Source organism: Vipera ursinii, assembly GCF_947247035.1.
Source record: "Vipera ursinii genome assembly, chromosome: 1".
Lineage (NCBI taxonomy): Eukaryota > Metazoa > Chordata > Lepidosauria > Squamata > Viperidae > Vipera > Vipera ursinii.
Window position 1 is genome coordinate 241,011,817 of NC_139512.1, and position 20,828 is coordinate 241,032,644.

At 41.5% G+C, this 20,828-nt stretch overlaps 2 protein-coding genes across 2 annotated transcripts in view; both read left to right on the forward strand.

Moving 5' to 3' along the window:
• MRAP2 (melanocortin 2 receptor accessory protein 2) overlaps nt 1–20,828 on the forward strand; it is a gene marked incomplete at its 5' end in the record, with an annotated part of 869,028 nt that overhangs the window by 553,677 nt on the left and 294,523 nt on the right. The gene's annotated exons all lie outside the window — the stretch shown is intronic.
• Nucleotides 1–20,828, forward strand: part of LOC310649060 (snake venom 5'-nucleotidase-like) — a 47,095-nt gene that overhangs the window by 1,146 nt on the left and 25,121 nt on the right. The window contains exons 2-3 of the mRNA XM_083377318.1: nt 6,623–6,845; nt 19,074–19,262. Of these exons, the coding sequence (XP_083233444.1) occupies nt 6,623–6,845; nt 19,074–19,262 (412 nt within the window). The remainder of the gene's footprint in view (nt 1–6,622; nt 6,846–19,073; nt 19,263–20,828) is intronic.

The window sequence follows — 20,828 nt, forward strand, 5'->3', positions numbered from 1 at the left end:
CAGAGTCGCTTGAATGTGACATATACATTTAATAAACATTTAAAGAAAGAGAAAGAAAGAGAGAGGAGGGAAGGGAAGGGAAGGGAGGGGAGGGAAGGAAGGAAGGAAGGAAGGAAGGAAGGAAGGAAGGAAGGAAGGAAGGAAGGAAGGAAGGAAGGAATTGTCCTGATAGAAAAGCATCCCAGTTTTGGCATTTTATTCAGGCACAGAGTGTAATGTATTGGGCCTTTTACTTGAACTGTTTTCATGTGTCTTTGAATGCTGCTTGAGATTGCTTAATTAGGGTGTCTGTGTAAGGGTCGCTGGCTGCCCAGACATGCAGTCTCCAGGACAATCATTGGTTGGCTCTGGGGCCGGAATAGGTTCCTTTAACATTGTAAAAGTTGGGGTTCCTTCTACTGAGTTCCTGGGATTCCATATTGATGCTGAAGGCATCCATCCTTCCGATTCCAAGCTGAAGGCCATTCAGCTGGCACCTAGCCCCAGGTCAAAAGGAGAGCTTCAGGCATTCTTGGGTCTCCTTAGTTTTTACCATGCGTTCCTTCCTAACAAGGCTGCAGTTGCAGAGCTAAACACACTCCATGGAAGTGGACCAAGGTTCACAAAAATAGCTTGAAGGCAGTAAAGTCACTACTGTCCTCCAATTCATTGCTTGCACACTTCAAAGAATCCTTGCCTGTATGCCTTGCGTGTGATGCATCCCCTTATGGGGTGGGGGCTGTTTTAAGCCATTTGGAAAGTGATGGGACTCAAGTCCCAATTGCCTATTATTCAAGGACATTGTCCTCAGCTGAGCGCAATTATGCTCAAATTGACAAGGAGGGCTTGGCCATTGTGGCCGGGGTGAAAACATTCCATACTTACTTGTATGGCAGGGAATTCATGGTCTTCACTGACCATAAGCCACTGTTGGGGTTATTTACTACAGATAGGTGGATGCCTCAAATACTGTCCCCTAGGATGTTAAGATGGTCCATTTTTATGTCAGCCTACAGCTACAGGCTGATTCACAAACCTGGTAAAGACATGGGCCACGCAGACAGCCTTAGCAGGTTGCCATTGCCACAGATAGAGCCAGATCCGGCTACAGCAGCTTGCATTTTGTCAATTTCCCCTCCATGCTGGGGATGTGGCTACAAAAACTGCTGCAGACAAGGTTTAAGTAGAGTCTTGGATTCACACAGGGTAGCTTGACAATAGTCCTGGACCTGAGTTCCAGAGCCACTTCACACATAGACACGAGCTTTCAGCTCACAAGGGTTGCATTTTATGGGGGAGCAGGATTATTGTCCCCAGTTTGTTGAGGCACCATATACTCCAGTCACTGCATGAGGGACATCCAGGCATAGTCCGGATGAAGGCATTGGCACGTATCTACCTATGGTGGCCAGGGTTAGATAAGGCTATTGAGGCCCAAATATATGGGTGTTACACCTGTCAACAATCCAGACCAGAAATGCCATATGCTCCTGTCCACAGATGGGAGGAAACTCATACACTGTGGTCAAGGATTCACATCGACTTCGCTAGGTCCTTTCAGGGACAGCTATTTTTGATAGTGGTCGACAGCCACTCTAAATGGCTGGAAGTAATTCCAGTTTCAACCATGACTACTGCTAGGACCATCCAGGTACTTAGAAAGCTGTTTGCCACACACGGGCTACCGGACATCGTAGTATCGGACAACGGGGCCCAGTTCACAGCGGCAGAGATTCAAGCCTTCTTGAGGACTAACCTCATAAGGCATGCTACATTGGCTCCCTTTTACCCCTCAACTAACGGGCAGGCCGAACGTACGGTGTGCACTACAAAGGAGTTGCTCAAGCGCATAGTGACTGGAGATTGGCACCATAGGCTGGCTGATTTCATGCTTTGCCAGCAGACTATGCCTTTCACAGCAACAGGCAAGAGCCCAGCAGAGCTTTGCTGGGGAAGAAGACTCATCACAAAACTGGACAGATTCCCTCCAGACTGGGTGGCAGCAGACACCTCTCGCCCAAAGCCTCCGAGGGGGTTGCAAGTGGGTGATGGGGTGTGGGCCCGGAACTATGAGCATGGGAACTTGTGGGTGCTGGCAAAAGTTGTCAAAACCTCTGGACCCCTTTCCTACAAGGTGGCTCTGGATGGGGAGACGAGTCATTTGCCACCATATTGATCAGGTGCGGAAGCGATTTGCAGAGCAGCTACAAAGCGAGGACCTCACGTTGGGTCTGCTTCCAGAGCCTGAAACCGGCAATGTAACAGAGCAGTTCACATGCTCTGAGGACTCTTGCAGTCAGTACAATGGGGAGGTGGTCATAGATGGACACAGTCTGGGAGTGCATCATGGGTCCCCTGATGGGGAAAGTAAACCAGAACAAAACAGCCACTGTGCTAACTCTGCTCCTGCATTGGACTTTGGTCTGGGCCAACCTGGAATGGCCAGCCAAAGGGACTCGAGTCAATCCGACTCTTGTGAACTCATGAGCCCTGGTCTACCCAGCCCGGTGGGCAAGTTGGTAGACCGGGAGTTGCCTGGATCCCCCAGGCGATCTGCAAGGTTGTGCAGACCACCACAATATTTACAAGACTTTATTCTCAAATATTTTTAATAATGTTTGTACATTCTAGGAGAGAGGGGTGTTATGTATTGGGGCTTTTACTTGAACTGTTTTCACGTGTCTTTGAATGCTACTTGAGATTGCTTAATTAGGGTGTCTGTGTAATGGTTGCTGGCTGCCCAGACATGCAGTCTCCAGGATGATCATTGGTTGGGTCTGGGGCGGGAATAGGTTCCTTTAAACCTATTGACTGCTGCCTAGTGGCCAACCATATAAGTAGCTGCGTAAAAGCCTCTGTTCTCAGTTCTGTTCCTGTTACTACAATAAAGCAATGTTCCTGTTTGAACCCTCTCGTCTCGCCTCCTGCTTCCCAAGAATCCACCACACAACACAGAGAATTCAGGATTCCTCTGAACTGACTGGTTTCTTGGCTCTAGGAAAAGAGGCTTCTATATTTCCTGCTAATTAAATCTCCCATTCATTTGTTTGGCAACCAACTCTGCAAATACTAGCCAGTTGATTTTGAACTTTCATAGCCTTCCATTGTCCTATTGCCCATGAATTTGGTTATTAGAGGATGGGTTTTTGTTTTAAGTAGGAGTTACTATGAAATGAAACATGTTGATAAAAAAAGAACTCCAGTAAATTGTTATTCAATTACTTAAAAATTGAAGGGGAAATGCATAGAGACATCCAGTAGACATGCCAATGCTAAATTCAGTTTAACAGAATAACAGAGTTGGAAGGGACTTTGGAAGTCATCTGGTCCAACCTCCTGCTCATTTCAGACAAATGGTTGTCCAATCTCTTCTTAAAAACTTCTAGTGTTGGAGCACCTACAACTTCTGGAGGCAAGTCGTTCCACTGATTAATTGTTCTAATTGTTGGGAAAATTCTCCTTAGTTCTAGGTTGCTTCTCTTTGATTAGTTCCCATCCATTACTTCTTGCCTTCTTGTAGCATTTTCAAGTATTATCATTTTTTAAAAAAATCAATCCTAATTTTCATATTTTGTGAATTCAGAAAAAAAGATCTTGCTCTGTTGAATAGGAGAAGATATTGTATGACTTTATCTTTACTTTTTCAATGTATTCCTTTGAGCCTAATATGTACAGTTTGTTCTCAAAGCTGGGTCAAGAAGTACAGCTGAAAAGCAATTCAAGATGTGCCAAATTGGTGTAAATGTGACATAAATCTGGTTTACATTCACTGATTTCTCCCTTCATCCTCCACAAATTTGTTTTTATAAGAAAGCTCAGCGCAAAGGACATAAATGTTTCTTTTGCCATTGGTTGGGTCTTCTAGGAAAGCACTGCTATGTGATAATGTGTTTAGAGGGATGACGCTTGTTTCAGAATAACAATGCCCAATTCATACATATTTTGCTTGCTCCAGGTAGTACAGACAAGTTTTTTTTTTTTAGGAATTGGTGCTGAAGAGATTTTCATGGGAAGATGAGGCAATTAGAAAAATGGTATTTGTTTCCAAGCAAAATTGGAAACTCATATTTCCAATATCGATACAACCATTTGTCTGAATTGGTATAGGGTTTCTTGCCTGAGCAGGGGGTTGGACTAGAAGACCTCCAAGGTCACTCACAACTCTGTTATTCTGTTATTTTTTAATCAGGATTTTCTTATGGTTATGCAGAACAGCAGATCTTCTTGTCATCTACCTTGTTAGCTTCATAAATCTTGATACTGCATGTGGGAGTTTAATACAAAGCTGTATAAATGTTTTATGAATTAAGAGGGCGGCCCAACTAGTGAATCAGGAAACATCTCATCTCACTAGTTCAAAAAACATGGCTGATGTGTAAGCAGTCACGCGGATTCAAGAACATTGTGCTTAATTTCTTCTTCCAAAGATAACACAGACTTTATAACTGTGTGCCCTCATCCAAGTCCAACCTTATTATTATTTATTAAACAAATTTATATAGCCACGCACCTCATACACAGTGACTCCAGGTGGCTTACAACATTAAAAATCCACAGTTAAAAATTCGTAATTTAAACTCCCCCAGCAACAGCAGAATCAGGCAAGCCACTTGAGTCGTTCTGAATGAGGACCTGAAGCCGCTGAGAAAACCGTGTCTTCAAGGCTTTGTGGGGGGAAAAAACAAGGTGAGGATCTCTGGAAGAGTGAGGTTCCAAAAAGCGAGTGAGAAAGAGAGAGACCACAGCTACCACCCCTTTCCTAGGCCCCACCAGATGCGCTTCTTTTATAGTTAGGACCTACAATCTGCCCTGCCTTCCTACTCTGGTGGGTAGGATAGATGAAATTGGGTGAGTCCATTGCTGAGACATTTGTTACGTGAATTTTGTCCCATTTTATTACCTTTTTTGCCACAGTTGTTAAGCAAATCACTGCAGCTGTTAAGTTAGTAAAACAATTGTTAAGTGAATCTGGCTTCCCCATTGACTTTGCTTGTCAGACGGTTGTAAAAAATATAATCACATGACCCTGGGACACTACAATGGTCATAAACATGAGTCAGCTGCCAAGTGTCTAAATTTTGATCACATGACCATGGGGATTTTGCAACGGTCATAAGTCACTTTTTCAGTGTTGTAATTTTGAACGTTCACTAAATGAATTGTTGTAAGTTAAGAACTACCTGTACAGAAAACTATACAGATATAGTTTAATTTTTTAATATTTGTATTTTTACTTGTATTTTACTGTTGTTAGCCGCCCTGAGTCCTTTGGGAGATAGGGCAGCATATAAGTCCCATTAAATAAATAAATAAATAAAACTGTTTCCATAGAAATTGATAAAATCTTATTGAGGACTTATCTATTCAATATATTTCCAAATATTATCCTTACCTGGCTTGGGAAAAAAACCCCTATGAGATGGATAAAATACTCGTGTGGGTTTATATGATAACGATGACTTCACCATTTTTGTGGTTGAACAAGTAGCCAATTGGTGTTGACTTTTCTGAACTCCTTGAAGCCATATGGGGTAAATAAAAGGCTTGGATAAAATTATCTAATTTAAAATCATGAGCTTTGACATGGACTGGAATTTGAGGAACATACCATAGCAGGCTTCTTCAGCCTAGTCCCTTCCAGATATAATGGGGTAATAAAGCCCATCCATGTTGGAATAGCTGCTTTATTCTATTCTATTCTTTACAGTCTTTGATTCCTGGCTTGAAAAATTTCCAAGCAATTGATCTGAAGTAGAAATAGAATATTATAATATAGCCTTTATGGCTCATTTATGAAATATAATAATGATCATTGAACAAGAGCATATTCAAGAAATAGAAAGCTGATAAAGGGGGGGACTTTAAAACATTATCTACTGTTCATTATCTAAATTGGAACAATTTAAATCTGGATTTTGCAGACTTGATCTTTGAAATAGGGAAAATCCAGAATTAATGTTTATTTAATTTTCCTAATATTCTCTTGTTTTCTGATTTCTGTAATATTCTCTTGTTTTCTGATTTGTTAAAAGTTTTCATTTATAATCAATAGTGAGAGGACTCCAGGCTTCTTCACTAAGACAGGCCTCTGTTATCTTTATTTTATTTGAATAGAATCAGTAGACTGTTCAAAGGAAAAGAGGAAAGAAAGAAAGAAAGAAAGAAAGAAAGAAAGAAAGAAAGAAAGAAAGAAAGAAAGAAAGAAAGAAAGAAAGAAAGAAAAGCACAATCTGCTAAATCCTTAACGGTTTTGAAAACACACTTTGGTTAATAAATGTAGTTACTCACTCATTGGCTTTACATGAAGAAAATAATCCACATAAGCAGATAATTGTGCTGTTCTACTTTTTACAATCAGGAAAACAGAAAATCTTTGTGGGTATTGTTGGTATTCCTTGAAATAGATAGGAAAGTCTTTGTAGAGATAACATTTGGATTTAACTTGTTGATGATATGATGAAGCTGATTTATATGTTTTAGCAATGTTTAGTTTCTTCTTTGCTTACTATTTCTACCTCTTTTGCAAACTGTATCCCATTGTTTTTCTGAAAGAAAGTAATGTGATTGGTATGTATATGTTATAATTATTAATTCTGATTAATTCTATTTTCCCTTTCCTTTTTGATATTTATTTTCTCTCTAGGCTCTAGGAAATCATGAATTTGATAATGGTTTGGCTGGATTATTGGATCCCCTCCTTAAACATGCAAATTTTCCTATACTGAGTGCAAACATTAGACCAAAGGGGCCTATAGCGAGTAATATCTCAGGGTACATCCTTCCTTATAAAATAATAAAAGTTGGTTCAGAAAAAGTGGGAATTATTGGCTATACCACAAAGGAGACACCTGTTCTTTCAAATCCAGGTACACTTTTTTCATGCTTATGTATAAAATTACATAAATTATAGACACAATAATTATATAACTAGATGTACTTAATTGTGACTGTATAATTCACACCATATTTTATTTGTTTTCTAGCATGAAATTGGGATTGTATTGTCTTTCACAGTTGTAAGAGAAAAAGGTTAACTGCCAACTAGGTGCTGAGTTTTATATAGAATATAAATCTGATATAGTTCCTGCTCTCTTTTATGTGACTATAACATGGATTGAAGTTAAGAGAATTAGCAATTAACTGCAGATTGGGCTGTCCTCAAGATTTATCATAGGTTAAAAAAAGAATTGCTTTATGGATTTTCCCCCATAACATTGGATGCTATTTCTAGTGTCGTTCTGCTTTGTTCCAATATCATTAATATACTGGCCAGAACATGTTGCTACATTTCATGATATCTGACTGTGAAGAATGTTAAATCATTCTCAAAAATAGGATACATACAGGTCTCTGCTGTCAGATAATCTGATACAAATCCTTAATCCTCTATTTTTATAAAATAATTATTTATTTATTTTATTTATTTAATTAAATTTCTATACCGCCCTATTCCTGAAGGACTCAGGGCGGTTTACAGGGCAGAATAAAATACAATATAAAAATAATATAGAATTAAAATACATTAAATTAATTAAGCCCAATTAAAAAATTCAAAAAGCTAAAACCCCTTCAAGTCCAGGCCTGATAGATCGAAAAACCAGGTTTTCAGGTCCCGGCGAAACGAACGCAGATCGGGGGCGGTCCTAAGCTCCACGGGTAAATCATTCCAGAGGGCAGGCGCGCCCACAGAGAACGCTCTTCCCCTAGGAATAAACCGCTGGCATACCCTAACCGGCGGTATCCTGAGAAGGCCCTCCCCCTGGGTGTTATCTGCTGGCAATCTTTTACCGGCGGCACCCTGAGAAGACCCTCCCTCTGCGAGTGCACTGGACGAAGGGAACTTGATGCTGGCAGCAGGTGTTCCCTCAGATAACCCGGACCCAAGCCATTAAGGGCTTTATAGGTCATCACCAGCACCTTGAATCTCACCCGAAGGGCAACCGTAAGCCAATGCAGCTCGCAGAGTAGAGGTGTTACATGGGAGTATCAGGAAGCCCCCATCACAACACGTGCGGCCGCATTCTGCACCAGTTGAAGCCTCCGAGTGGTCCTCAAGGGCAGCCCCATGTAGAGAGCATTGCAGTAGTCTAAACGGGAGGTCACGAGCGCATGAGTGACTGTGCGTAGAGCATCTCGGTCCAGATAGGGTCGCAACTGGTGCACCAGGCGAACCTGGGCAAAAGCCCCCCTGGTCACGGCTCCTATATGATCTTCTAAACTGAGCTGTGAATCCAGGAGAACGCCCAAGTTGCGAGCCCTATCAATGGGGGGGTAACACCTCACCCCCCATAGTTAATGATGGACAAAACTGGTTTTCCCGAGATGCCGGTATGCACAGCCACTCAGTCTTTGCAGGATTGAGTCAGAGCCTGTTTCTCCCCATCCAGACCTGAACCGCCTCCAGGCAACGGGACATCATGTCGAGGGCATCACCTAGTTGGTTCGGGGTGGAAAGAAAAAGTTGGGTATCATCAGTGTACTGATGATACCCCACCCTGAAACCACGAATGATCTCACCCAGCGGCTTCATATAGATGTTGAACAGGAGGGGAGAGAGGACCGACGCCTGAGCAACTCCACAAACGAGAGGCCTCGGGGCGGACCTCTGCCCTCCCGTCAACACTGACTGCGAACGGCCTAGGTGGTAGGAGGAGAACCACTGTAAAACAGTGCCCCCCACTCCCAACCCCCCGAGACGTTGCAGCAGGATACCATGGTCGATGGTATCAAAAGCCGCTGAGAGATCTAAAAGGACTAGGACAGAGGAGCAGCACCTGTCCCGAGCCCGCCAGAGATCTTTCATCAGCGCGACCAATGCCGTCTCTGTGCTGTACCCGGGCCTGAAACCTGATTGGTACGGGTCCAGATAATCAGTTTCCTCCAGGAACAGAGGAAGCTGATGCGCCACCACACTCTCAACAACCTTCGCCAAAAAGCGAAGGTTGGAGACCAGACGGTAGTTATTTAAAACGGCCGGGTCCAGGGCAGGCTTCTTTAGAAGGGGTCTCACCACCGCCTCCTTCAAGGTGGCAGGAAAGACACCCTCACTGAAAGAGGCAGATATCCTGCCTGGAACCAGCCTCGTGTCTCCTCCCGAGCTGAATAACCAGCCAGGAGGGGCACGGGTCCAATAAACAGGTGGTAGAGCTCAGCCTCCCCATTATGATGACAATAAACTTAGATGTCAGTAAAACATACTTGCTGACACATAGTTTAGCCCTTTTAATCATAATTAAACCTATACCTGAATTTCCCTGCGTGTATTCATCGGTTCTACTGTATAAAATGTGACCATTTTCATCAAATGCAAGACAGGACCTCTAATCTACAGAGATTTTTGCAAGCCATCATATTGTTCACCACGTTTGTTCCATTAAGGTGGTATAGGTGATGTACTACAGATTCATTTAAAGCTGATGTTTTCAAAAAGCACACAGAAATTAATTTCCCATCATCTCACATAATTTAAATATTGGTAATGACCTTATAGGTAATCACCTTATAGGAAAATACTTGACTGCCATCTTAGGACATGCCTCCCACTGGACTTTGATAAACATCAATTTGCCTACAGGGGAAATAGGTCGACAGACGATGCCATAGCTACTGCTTTACATTCTGTAGCAAGTCATCTCGAGAAACCTGGAAGTTACGTCAGGATGCTTTTTGTTGACTACAGCTCGGCTTTCAACACCATTTTGCAGAGCATTCTCATCGAGAAGCTGACTGACTTGAAATTCTCCCCCGCTATCTGTGATTGGATTCAAGACTTTCTTAGGGATCGGGTACAAACAGTGAGGGTTGGGTCTGCTTTGTCCACCCCCCTGAAGCTTTGCATCGGCACGCCACAGGGCTGTGTGCTTAGCCCCTACCTGTACTCTTTGTACACTTATGATTGTGTATCATCTGACCCATCCACTGCGATAATCAAGTTCGCAGATGATACAACTGTGGTGGGTCTTATTACAGGTGGGGATGAGACAGCATATAAGGCAGAGGTACAAAAACTATCCATATGGTGTAGTAACAACAACTTGCACCTAAACATCGGCAAGATGAAAGAGATGGTGTTAGACTTCCGGAGAAAAAAGGAGGAACCTGCCCCACTTTACATCGGGGAGGGCTGTGTAGAGAGAGTTTCCTCCTTTAAATTTCTGGGAGTCTACCTCTGTGAAGATCTGACCTGGAATGTTAACACAACCCAGGTAGCTAGAAAGGCCCAACAGAGGCTTCACTTTCTTAGGATCTTGCAGAAGAACAGGGTAGAACAACAGCTAATGACCCTCTTTTACCGGTCTACCATAGAGAGCGTCCTCTCGTATGGTATTGTGGTTTGGTATGCTGGTCTGACAGCCGCGGATAGGAAAGTATTACAGAGGGTAGTGAGCACAGCACAAGACATGGTGGGCTGTTCCCTGACACCACTGGATGACATCGCCAGGGCTCGTTGCCTTGGAAGAGTGAGGAAGATTCTCAGGGATGACTCACACCCTGGACAGTATCTCTTTACTTTCCTACCATCCGGTAGGAGATATAGGAATATAGCCAGCCGTACCAACAGGCTGAAAAATAGCTTTGATCCATGGGCTGTTAGGCTTTTAAATGGGACATAATCTTATGCAGAATTGACTTGGGAGGCCGGTGTGTGGTGTAGTTGGTTCACATAGTGTGGTGGGATGGAGGGTTTGTTGTCACTGTGTGTTGGGGGGAGAAAGCACGGGGGGAGGCTCAGCTAATCTCAATGTACACATGTTGTACTTTGAAAATAAAGGTGTATTATTATTTTACAAAATCAGGTTTAAGCTAAACAGTTGCAATATACAAAGAGAAAAACCAATCATTTTATGGGAGAGCACATACCCCCCCCCCTTTTAAGATTCTTGCCAAGTCACTCCATGGGACTCTCCACTTTGCCGAAAGGTCAGTCATATATGAATGCTCACAGAAAAAAAACACGAGAGCATTAGATCTCACTTGTTTTATTTATACAGCTGCCCATCTCACACAAATGATTCTGGGTGGCTTACAAGATTAAAACCAATAATCTTACCAAGTAATTGTTAACACCCAAAGAAACAATTGATCTCCCTCTTCCTTCCTGCTACTTTTAAGGTTGGCTTAAAACTAGCCAACAGGCATTGAAAATCTGATTCTAATGAATGTATCTAGTTCTCTTTTAACATGGGTGGCCACTGGCAGATCTGAAGACATTAAATGCTATAATTTTAACTATAGAGCAGGGATTTTCAACCTTTTCACCCATTGTACCACTTTTAGGATATGGCAACATCCAAGTACCACCAGTCGCCTAGCAAGGTGTCAAAAACTTGACCAAAAAAAGGAAAAAAAAGTACAGGTAGTCCTCGACTTACAACAGTTCACTTAGTGACTGTTCAAAGTTACAATGGCACTGGAAAAAGTGCCCCCCAAGCCACAGCCTAGCAAGACACCTGCCTGCCCACCCGGCAATGCTCTTCCTCCTGTCTGAGGTTTTCATTGTTGTGAGCATTTCTGTTGAGGATTGGCAGCGGGGTTGGGGTGGGAGGTGTTTGGTTTTTATCTCCCCGCCCATCTGCTGGGTGGTTGCAGCAGGTTTTGGTCACTTCTCATGTCCCTGGGACACTGTGACCATCATAAATATGAATCAGTTGCCAAGTATCTGAATGTAAATCACAAGACCCTGGAGATGCTGCAACATTCCAGCTGATTGGCACTTCTTCTGGACTCAGCAGAAGCGCCAGGATCAGCGCCAAGCTCCAGCTGGAGCCTGGCACTGATCCTGATGCTTCCACTGAGCCCTGACATCCCTGCAGCTCCAGCTATCTCTCTTGTGTGGTGCTGCCACCGGTTCAGCTCATTCCCCTCCCATGCTACCATTTTTCTAGGATGGTCGCATACCACCTGCCAGGTGCCAATGTACCACAGGTGGTACCCATACCACTGGTTGAAAAGCCCTGCTATAGAGGACATTCAACTATATTAAACATCGGGGGGGTGGAGCCAGCTGTCAGAGCGGGCGACTGTGTGAATGGGCTTCTCTATATCACACAACCTCTCACCCAGTGTCTGCGGGGGCTTCTCAGAGCCACAGGAGGTCCTGCAGGGACAGCCGAAGTTGTGGGCGTCCCGGAGAACTTACATGAGCGGCGGCCAGTGTTGGGGATCTGGAGAAAAACCCGATGCAAGCTGACCGGGTAGAAGGAGGCCAGTAATGGCCGACATGAAGATCTGACAGAGGGACGGAACTAGCATTGACTTAGTGGAACAACAGTGAAACGGAGCTGATGAAAAGTAATTTCAAAATTTTTACATTTAAAAAGTGAAAGGGAGCGCTTTTGAAAGAGATGCTGGCTAGAAGAGGTAGCCTTACCGAGAGGGAGCAAGCAGCAAGAGAAGCGACGAGACATAAGGCAACAGGTGAGAGTGACAAGAAGAAGGAGCCAGGAAGTTAGAAGATCGTAAACTAGCTGTGAGATCAGGCGAACTGATAGAAAGGTAATGGGAAAAGATAAGTTTTCGAGTCTTGGAGACTGAACTTTTGAGAAAACAAGCGTGGACTATAAGTAGAAGGAAAGTGAATAGTTTGGACAGACTTTGAAGTTTTGATTTATAAGCCATGGGAGTATAATGGATCCAAGATGGAGAAAGTGACACAGCAACTTTAGGACTGCAGTTTTGATAGTGAGACAATTACTGGCCATTGGCTGAAGAAAAAGATATAAAAGGAGCTACAAATTCAGAGTTGGAAATTTATAATTAAAAGGAAAGTGACTTTGATGGGACAGGAAGATAAAGGTGATATATAAATATTGATAAAAGACACACATAAATATAAATATATAGACTGACTGCTTTCTATATTCGTGACATAACTATATTGCTGTGATTGTTGATTGCTAGAATTGGATAGAATTGAAATAATCAATTAGCTAAGGAATTAATCACTTGATTGTTGTGTATATATATGTATATATATGTATATGTATATATAATTTAATTGATAGATTGATAAAGGTTTATTTAAGGTTAAAGGAATTAAGTATTTGTAAAGAGTGATATTGAGTAATGTTTTAGGGGTTTGGTTGAATTTATTAATATCATAAAAGCCACAACAGATTAGACATAGAGGACAGGGTGGCTGTTGATTTTGATATATCTCCCCTGAATTAGGAAATAGAAAAGGAGGTAGTGGTGGAGGGAGATAGAGGGGGGGGAAAAGAAGGTAGAAATACCCCATAAAGAGTATTTTTATAAAAATCTGGTTAAATATGACAAGCATACCGAACTTAACAAAGATTAGTGCAGGAAAGAGGGCAGCGCCACAGGGGTTAGGGATGTCTTCAAGCCCTTCTAGTCAGAAGTCCATTGATGACATGCTACAAAGGGAAAGGTCAAATTCCTTTAAAGATTTACAAGCCCTTCTGCAAAATATACAAGAAGCAATGACTAAGAATCATGAAGAGATGAAGAAAGAGATAGGTCAAGTGAGAAATGATACTGGTGAGCTCAAGGAAAAACTACAAGCGATTGATGGTGAATTTGAGGGGATTCAACAACAATTAATAAAAAATGAGCAAAGATTACAGGAAATGGAAGTAAGAATGGAGAAGGAGGAGAAGAAAGTAGAGGACTTAAAAAAGGTAAAGGTAAAAGTTCCCCCGCACATGCATGCTAGTCGTTTCCAACTCTAGGGGCCGGTGCTCATCTCCATTTCAAAGCCGAAGAGCCAGCGCTTGTCTGAGGACGTCTCCGTGGTCATGTGGCCGGCATGACTAGATGCCAAAGGCACACGGAATGCTGTTACCTTCCCACCGGAGTGGTCCCTATTTTTCTACTTGCATTTTTATGTGCTTTCAAACTGCTAGGTTGGCAGAAGCTGGGATGAGTAACAGGCACTCACTCTGTTACATGGCACTCGGGATTCAACCTGCCAAACTGCCGACCTTCTGATCGACAAGCTCAGCGTCCTAAACCACTAATCCAGGCGAACAGAGAGCTTGAAACAACAGTGATCGTCCTGGAAGCAGAGAAAGCTGCCCACTATCTGTGCTTTCAAAATGTTAAGGAAAAAAAAGGTGAAGACCTGCCGGACATGATGGCGGACTTAATGGTGAAGACATTAGGCATAGGAAAAGATGAAATGTTGGCGGAAATTGATGAGACGTATAGGGTCCAAACTAACTATGTGAGGAGACATAATCTTCCAAAAGAAGTACATGTGAGATTGGTTAAAAACTCGACCCAGGATGAATTACTACATAGATCAAGAGAGGAGCCGCTAGACTATGGAGGACAACAAATAACAATTCTCAAACAAATACCTAAAAGAATGAGGGATTTGAGATGAGGCTACCAATTTTTGACATCAAAATTGATTAGATATAATGTGAACTTTAGATGGCTAACTCCAGAAGGCTTTCTAGTCACATGGCAAGATAGAAGGTATAGATTAGACTCGATAGACAAGGCAGAAGATTTTTATAACCTCACTTTAACAATGAAGATGAAGTAGAAGACCAAGATGGAGGTGACATAAGAGAAAGGGATGCAAGACAGATGGCTATAGAAGGGAAGGTACTGGAACTGAGGATAGAGGAAATAAATCTGGAGAGACTACAGAGAAATATGAAGGCAGAGACAAAGAAACAGAGATCCGCACAACGAGAAGCACAAGACCCACATATAAGTAAAACAAAGGGAGAAGAATGCAGGATTTTGTCACTGAATATTAATGGTTTAAACTCGCCAATGAAAAGACGGAAAATCTTTAATAAACTTATTCATCAAAAATTAGATATAATTGCAATTCAGGAAGTTCATATAAAAGAACAACAGAAATACCTGTTAGATCAACCAAAATTAGGAAATATATTTGTATCATTAGATCAACAAAAAAGAGGGGGGTGGTATTATATGTGAATGAGAAATTGGTAGCTAAACAAATTTATAAAGATAGAGAAGGTAGAATATTGATAGTTGAGGTAGAAATAAACCATAGGAAAGTAGTGATAGTAGAAATATATGCCCCGAATGGAAACCAAGAACAGTTTTTTAAAATGTTACATAATAAGATATGTAATATAGACTACGATGAGATCTGTGTGCTAGGAGACTTCAATGCTATTATTGATAATAATGTGGACTACAAGGGTAATAAGACCAGGAAAAGGAAAAGAAGGACACTACCAAGATCCTGTTTCAAATTGGCCAAAGATCTAAACATCCAGGACCTATGGAGAGAAAGGAATCGTGAGGTTAGACAGTATACATATTATTCTAATCGACATAGCTCATGGTCTAGGATTGACATGGTGTGGATGTCAAGGGAAATTAACTCTGAAGTTGAAGACGTGTGCATAGAGACAAGCACCTGGGCAGACCACAACCCTGTGAAATTTAGCTGGAAAGGGTCCAAAAAAACATCTAGATGGACTATACAAAGATCAATATTAAAATTAAATATTAAAGATGACTTCAGATTAAAGATGGAGAGAGAATTGGACTTCCTTTTTAAAGAAAATAAAGCTGAAGACACCTCTGTCCAAAATCATTGGGACACAGCTAAGGCAATTATAAGAGGAGTAGCCATAGCATATACAGTATGGCGAAAAAGAATAAGGAGGAAAAACAACAACAGAAAATGTTAGAAGGGGAATACAAAAGATTAGAAACAATACTCCAACATGAAGCACAAAAAAAGAATGTAAAACAACAAATGGACTTAATTAAACATAACATCTTAGAAAAAGAAAAATTAGCACAACAGATAAGATGTATAAAACAGAACTTTTTTGACAATGCAAACAAACCTGGTCGATGGCTTGCACACAAATTGAAAAAACAAAAGGAGAAAAGTTGGATTAGTAAATTATGAGATGACAAAGGGAGAATAGACTATCAAGAAGAGGAGAAAAAAATTATAGCCCAGGAATTTTATGAGAAATTATATAAGGAAGATAGCCAGGAAAATGAGGAGAAAGCAGAGGAATGTTTCCAAAAAGCAACACTACCAAAGTTACAGAGGAAATAAAAAATATGTTGAATGAAGAAATTAGGATGTCAGAGGTGATAATAGCCATTAATAAACAAAAAAATAACAAAGCATCGGGTCCTGATGGCCTCCCAATAAAAATTTATAAGGAACAACAAAACATTTTAGGACAACCTTTATTGGATGTGTTAAACGCAGTCATGGATGAAGCAAAAACCCCAAGGTCATGGTCAGAGGCGAATATTGTTCTGATTCCAAAAGATAACACAGACCATACATCAGTTCAAAACTATAGACCAATATCTTTACTTAATTCTGACTATAAGTTATTTTCAACAATTATAGCTGAGCGATTAAAAAAGGTTTTTAAATAATTTTATACATGTGGACCAGAATGGATTTCTAGCCAAAAGACAAACTAAGCACAACATTAGGATAATATTGGACACCCTAGAACAGGGTTTTTCAAAATTTTCACCCATTGTACCACTTTTAGGATATGGCAACATCCGAGTACCACCAGTCGCCCAGCAAGGTGTCAACTTGATGACCAAAAAAAAAAGGAAAAAACTGATGAAGTACAGGTAATCCTCGACTTACAACAGTTAGCTCAGTGACTGTTCAAAGTTACAATGGCACTGAAAAAAGTGCCCCCCAAGCCACAGCCGAGGAAGACACCTGCCTGCCTGCCCGGCTGCGCTCTTCCTCCTGTCCAAGGTTTTCATTGTTGTGAGCATTTCTGTTGAGGATTGACAGCTGGGGTGGGGTGTGAGGGGGTGTTTGGTTTTATTCCTCCCATCTGCAGGGTGGTTGTAGCAGGTTTTGGTCACTTCACATGACCCCAGGACACTGTGACCGTCATAAATATGAATCCGTTACCAAGCATCTGAATGTAAATCACAAGACCCTGGAGATGCTGCAACATTCCAGCTGATTGGTGCCTCTTCTGGGCTCAGCAGAAGCACCGGAATCAGTGCCGAGCTCCAGATGGAGCCTGGCACTGATCTTGGCGCTTCCACTGAGCCCTGACAGCCCCAAAGAAGTGCTGATCCTGGCGCTTCCGTTGAGCCCTGACAGCCCTGCAGCTCCAGCCATATCTCGCTCAAGCTTGTGTGGTGTTGCCACCGGTTCAGCTCATTCCCCTCCCCCATTTCCACTTTTCTAGGATGGTTGTGTACCACCTGCCAGGTGCCAATGTACCAAAGGTGGTACCCGAACAAATTAACATTACATTTTATATGGCAAGGGAAAAAACCAAGGATTAAAATGAAACATCTGCAGGATGTTAAAGAAAATGGGGGTTTTGGACTACCAGACTAGGAAACATATTATCATGCAGCGGCGTTACCTGGATTAGAGAATGGATAATTTTAAAGAATAAAAGATTATTAACTCTAGAATGCCATGATCTGCAATTAGGCTGGCACGCATTCCTATGGAATGAGAAGCAACATTTTCAAAACCATCGGATTAGACAAGCACTACTTAAAATTTGGAATAAAATTAAAAAACAAAATTACATTAAAGTACCAGTCTGGTTGTCCACTCTTGAAGCGATAGTCTACCCAAATTTGTTTAATTTGGAAAACAGTACTACATACAAGGATATTACAAATGAAATGGGAGAATTGAAATCTAGACAGGAACTAGAACAACAAGGGATAAAATTGGAATGGTGGGCTTACCTAAAGATACAAACACGATATGGGAAAGATAAGAAAGAGTGGGGGATAAATATTCAAGAAACTGCATTGGATAAAATTTTATTGGGGCCAGATGAGAAACAAGTAAGGAAATTGTATAGTTTGCTATTGGGGTACAAAATGTTTGAGGAACAAGTTAAAGAACCAATGCTGATATGGGCTAAAAATTTTGGACATGGCATAGATTTTGGCAAACTCTCTGGGATAGAAATAAAAAGATAACACTGGCCTCAGCTTATAAAGAAAATTTATATAAAATGTTTTACCGGTGGCATCTCCCCCCAGCACGATTAGCCAAAATGTACAAGACAATATCACCTAGCTGTTGGAAGTGTTCCGAAGAATTAGGTACTTATTTTCATGTTTGGTGGTCCTATAATAAGACGCAAAAGTATTGGCAAAGGATTCGGATATGGTTAGTGTTGTGTAGTGAGTTCATTGTGCAGGAATGAAGACGAGGCGAGTGAGTTCAGCAATGATCGTATTTATTTGTTTGCACGACCTGAACTAGAGAACTGGGCTGCAGCTTGCGGCAATTTATAGTCTGGCCCCTAGGCGGCAGCCAATAGGTTTAAAGCAGCCTATTGCTGCCTAGGGGCAACCAATAGCAGCCCTGGAGACGGGGTATTTGAGGTGCTGGGAGCCATTAGCTAGCTCCAGCTTACCATGTGGTGTTACAATAAAGCCCAATACATTACAGTTAGAAGAAATATCAGGATGGAGTGTAGATTATAGACCAGAATTTTTCCTACTAGGCATATATAATGATACACATCATCACAGCAGCGAGAATGACGTTCGCCCAGAAATGGAAAAACAGTGAAATACCGTACAAGAGTGAAGTGATAAATAAAATTTGGGCGTGCGCAGAAATGGACAAGTTAACTTTGGAAATTAAAAATAAAGACCAGTCAGATTACTACAAAATTTGGAATAAGTTTTACTCATGGTGGGAACAGAAAGGAAGGTCACAACAGAAACACACAGGATGCTGATTTCACATATTGCTAGAATAAGGTGGTTGATAAGATTGAATATTCTATAACTTTATATAAATGATATGTACATAAAGTGTATATATGTATATAAAACACAAACATGATGTAAGACAAGAAGGATTGTCAGACCATTAACACCTTGTCCAAAGTTTTAAATAATAAAATTTGCTATAAAAACATAATAAAAAATAAACTATATTAAACATCTGAGACACTCTCCTCTAAATTAACAAAACAATTCCAAGACATGTGATGTTTACCTTTTTGAAAGGAACTTCTTAAATAATGAAGTACTAAGTGTAGCATAGATTTTATTGCTAGAATAGGGATTTTCATTGGTAAAACATGCTTTCTGAGTAAATAATGCAATAATAAGATATATTTCCTCTTCTGGATTTTCAGGACCATATTTAGAGTTTCGAGATGAAGTTGAAGAATTGCAGATACAAGCAAACAAACTTACCACATTGGGTGTCAACAAAATCATTGCACTTGGTCATTCTGGTTTTTTTGAGGACCAACGCATTGCTCAGAAAGTTAAAGGTGTGGATGTTGTGGTTGGCGGACATACGAACACATTTCTTTATACAGGTATGTTATTCCTTCACAAAATAGGATTTTTATATAACTTAGCAATTAGAGTGCCAAGTATTTTACCAACCACCTAAGGAAGTCAGTATGTATTTACATGATTTGTATAAATATCACTTGCTTATATAAATAGAAAAGTTTGGATAACTATAATCCTAAGTAAACTTACTAATAAATCTGGTATGAATCCCTCCTTTCTATTGGTTTGAGTAGTATATAGAAAGAAAGGTCATGAGATCAGTAAGGGCATATTTTATTAATTCAGCTTGGTGTATACTATGCTTTTGTTAGGCCAGGGTTTTTCAAACTTTTCACCCATTGTACCACTTTTAGGATATGGCAACATCCGAGTACCACCAGTCGCCTAGCAAGGTGTCAAAAACTTGATGACCAAAAAAAAAAGGGAAAAAACTGATGAAGTACAGGTAGTCCTCGACTTACAACAGTTAGCTTAGTGACTGTTCAAAGTTACAATGGCACTGAAAAAAGTGCCCCCCAAGCCACAGCCGAGCAAGACACCTGCCTGCCTGCCTTGTGGCGTTCTTCCTCCTGTTCAAGGTTTTCATTGTTGTGAGCATTTCTGTTGAGGATTGACAGCGGGTGTGGGGTGTGGGGGGGTGTTTGGTTTTATTCCTCCCATCTGCAGGGTGGTTGCAGCAGGTTTTGGTCACTTCACATGACCCCAGAACACTGTGACCGTCATAAATATGAATCAGTTGCCAAGCATCTGGATGTAAATCACAAGACCCTGGAGATGCTGCAACATTCCAGCTGATTGGCGCTTCTTCTGGGCTCAGCAGAAGCACCGGAATCAGTGCCGAGCTCCAGATGGAGCCTGGCACTGATCTTGGTGCTTCCACTGAGCCCTGACAGCCCCAAAGAAGCGCTGATCCTGGCGCTTCCGCTGAGCCCTGACAGCCCCAAAGAAGCGCTGATCCTGGCACTTCCGCTGAGCCCTGACAGCCCTGCAGCTCCAGCCATATCTCGCTCAAGCTTGTGTGGTGTTGCCACCGGTTCAGCTCATTCCCCTCCCCCGCTTCCACTTTTCTAGGATGGTCGTGTACCACCTGCCAGGTGCCAATGTACCATAGGTGGAACCCGTACCACTGGTTGAAAAGCCCTGTGTTAGGCATTAGAGCTTTAATATGATCTCAGGAAGTTTACTGATTTTAGTTTGCTAAGGGATACCAAAATGCTTGAAATTGGTCTAATATTCCTTGCTTTTTCTGTCTTCCCTTAATTTTTTTCTTGTATTCATGTGTTATCTTTGTTCTAGAATAACTTTGTCAATATAAATTTTCTCTTCTGTTTGTTTCCCCCTGTCACAACTTTACACCCCTTAATAGATGCTCAGTGAGTTTAGCAAACTTTTCTGCATCTGAAATGTTTAAGGGTTCTGAAGGAGAAAGGCTTGCAGGTAGTTCTTGACTTGTGACCATATGTTTCATGACCATTCAAAGTTATTACAATAGTGCTCAAAAATGTAAACACTCCTCACACTTCACAACAGTTGCAGAGCCACTGTGGTGACATGATCTAAGTTCGGGTGTTGGCAGACCCTGCTGT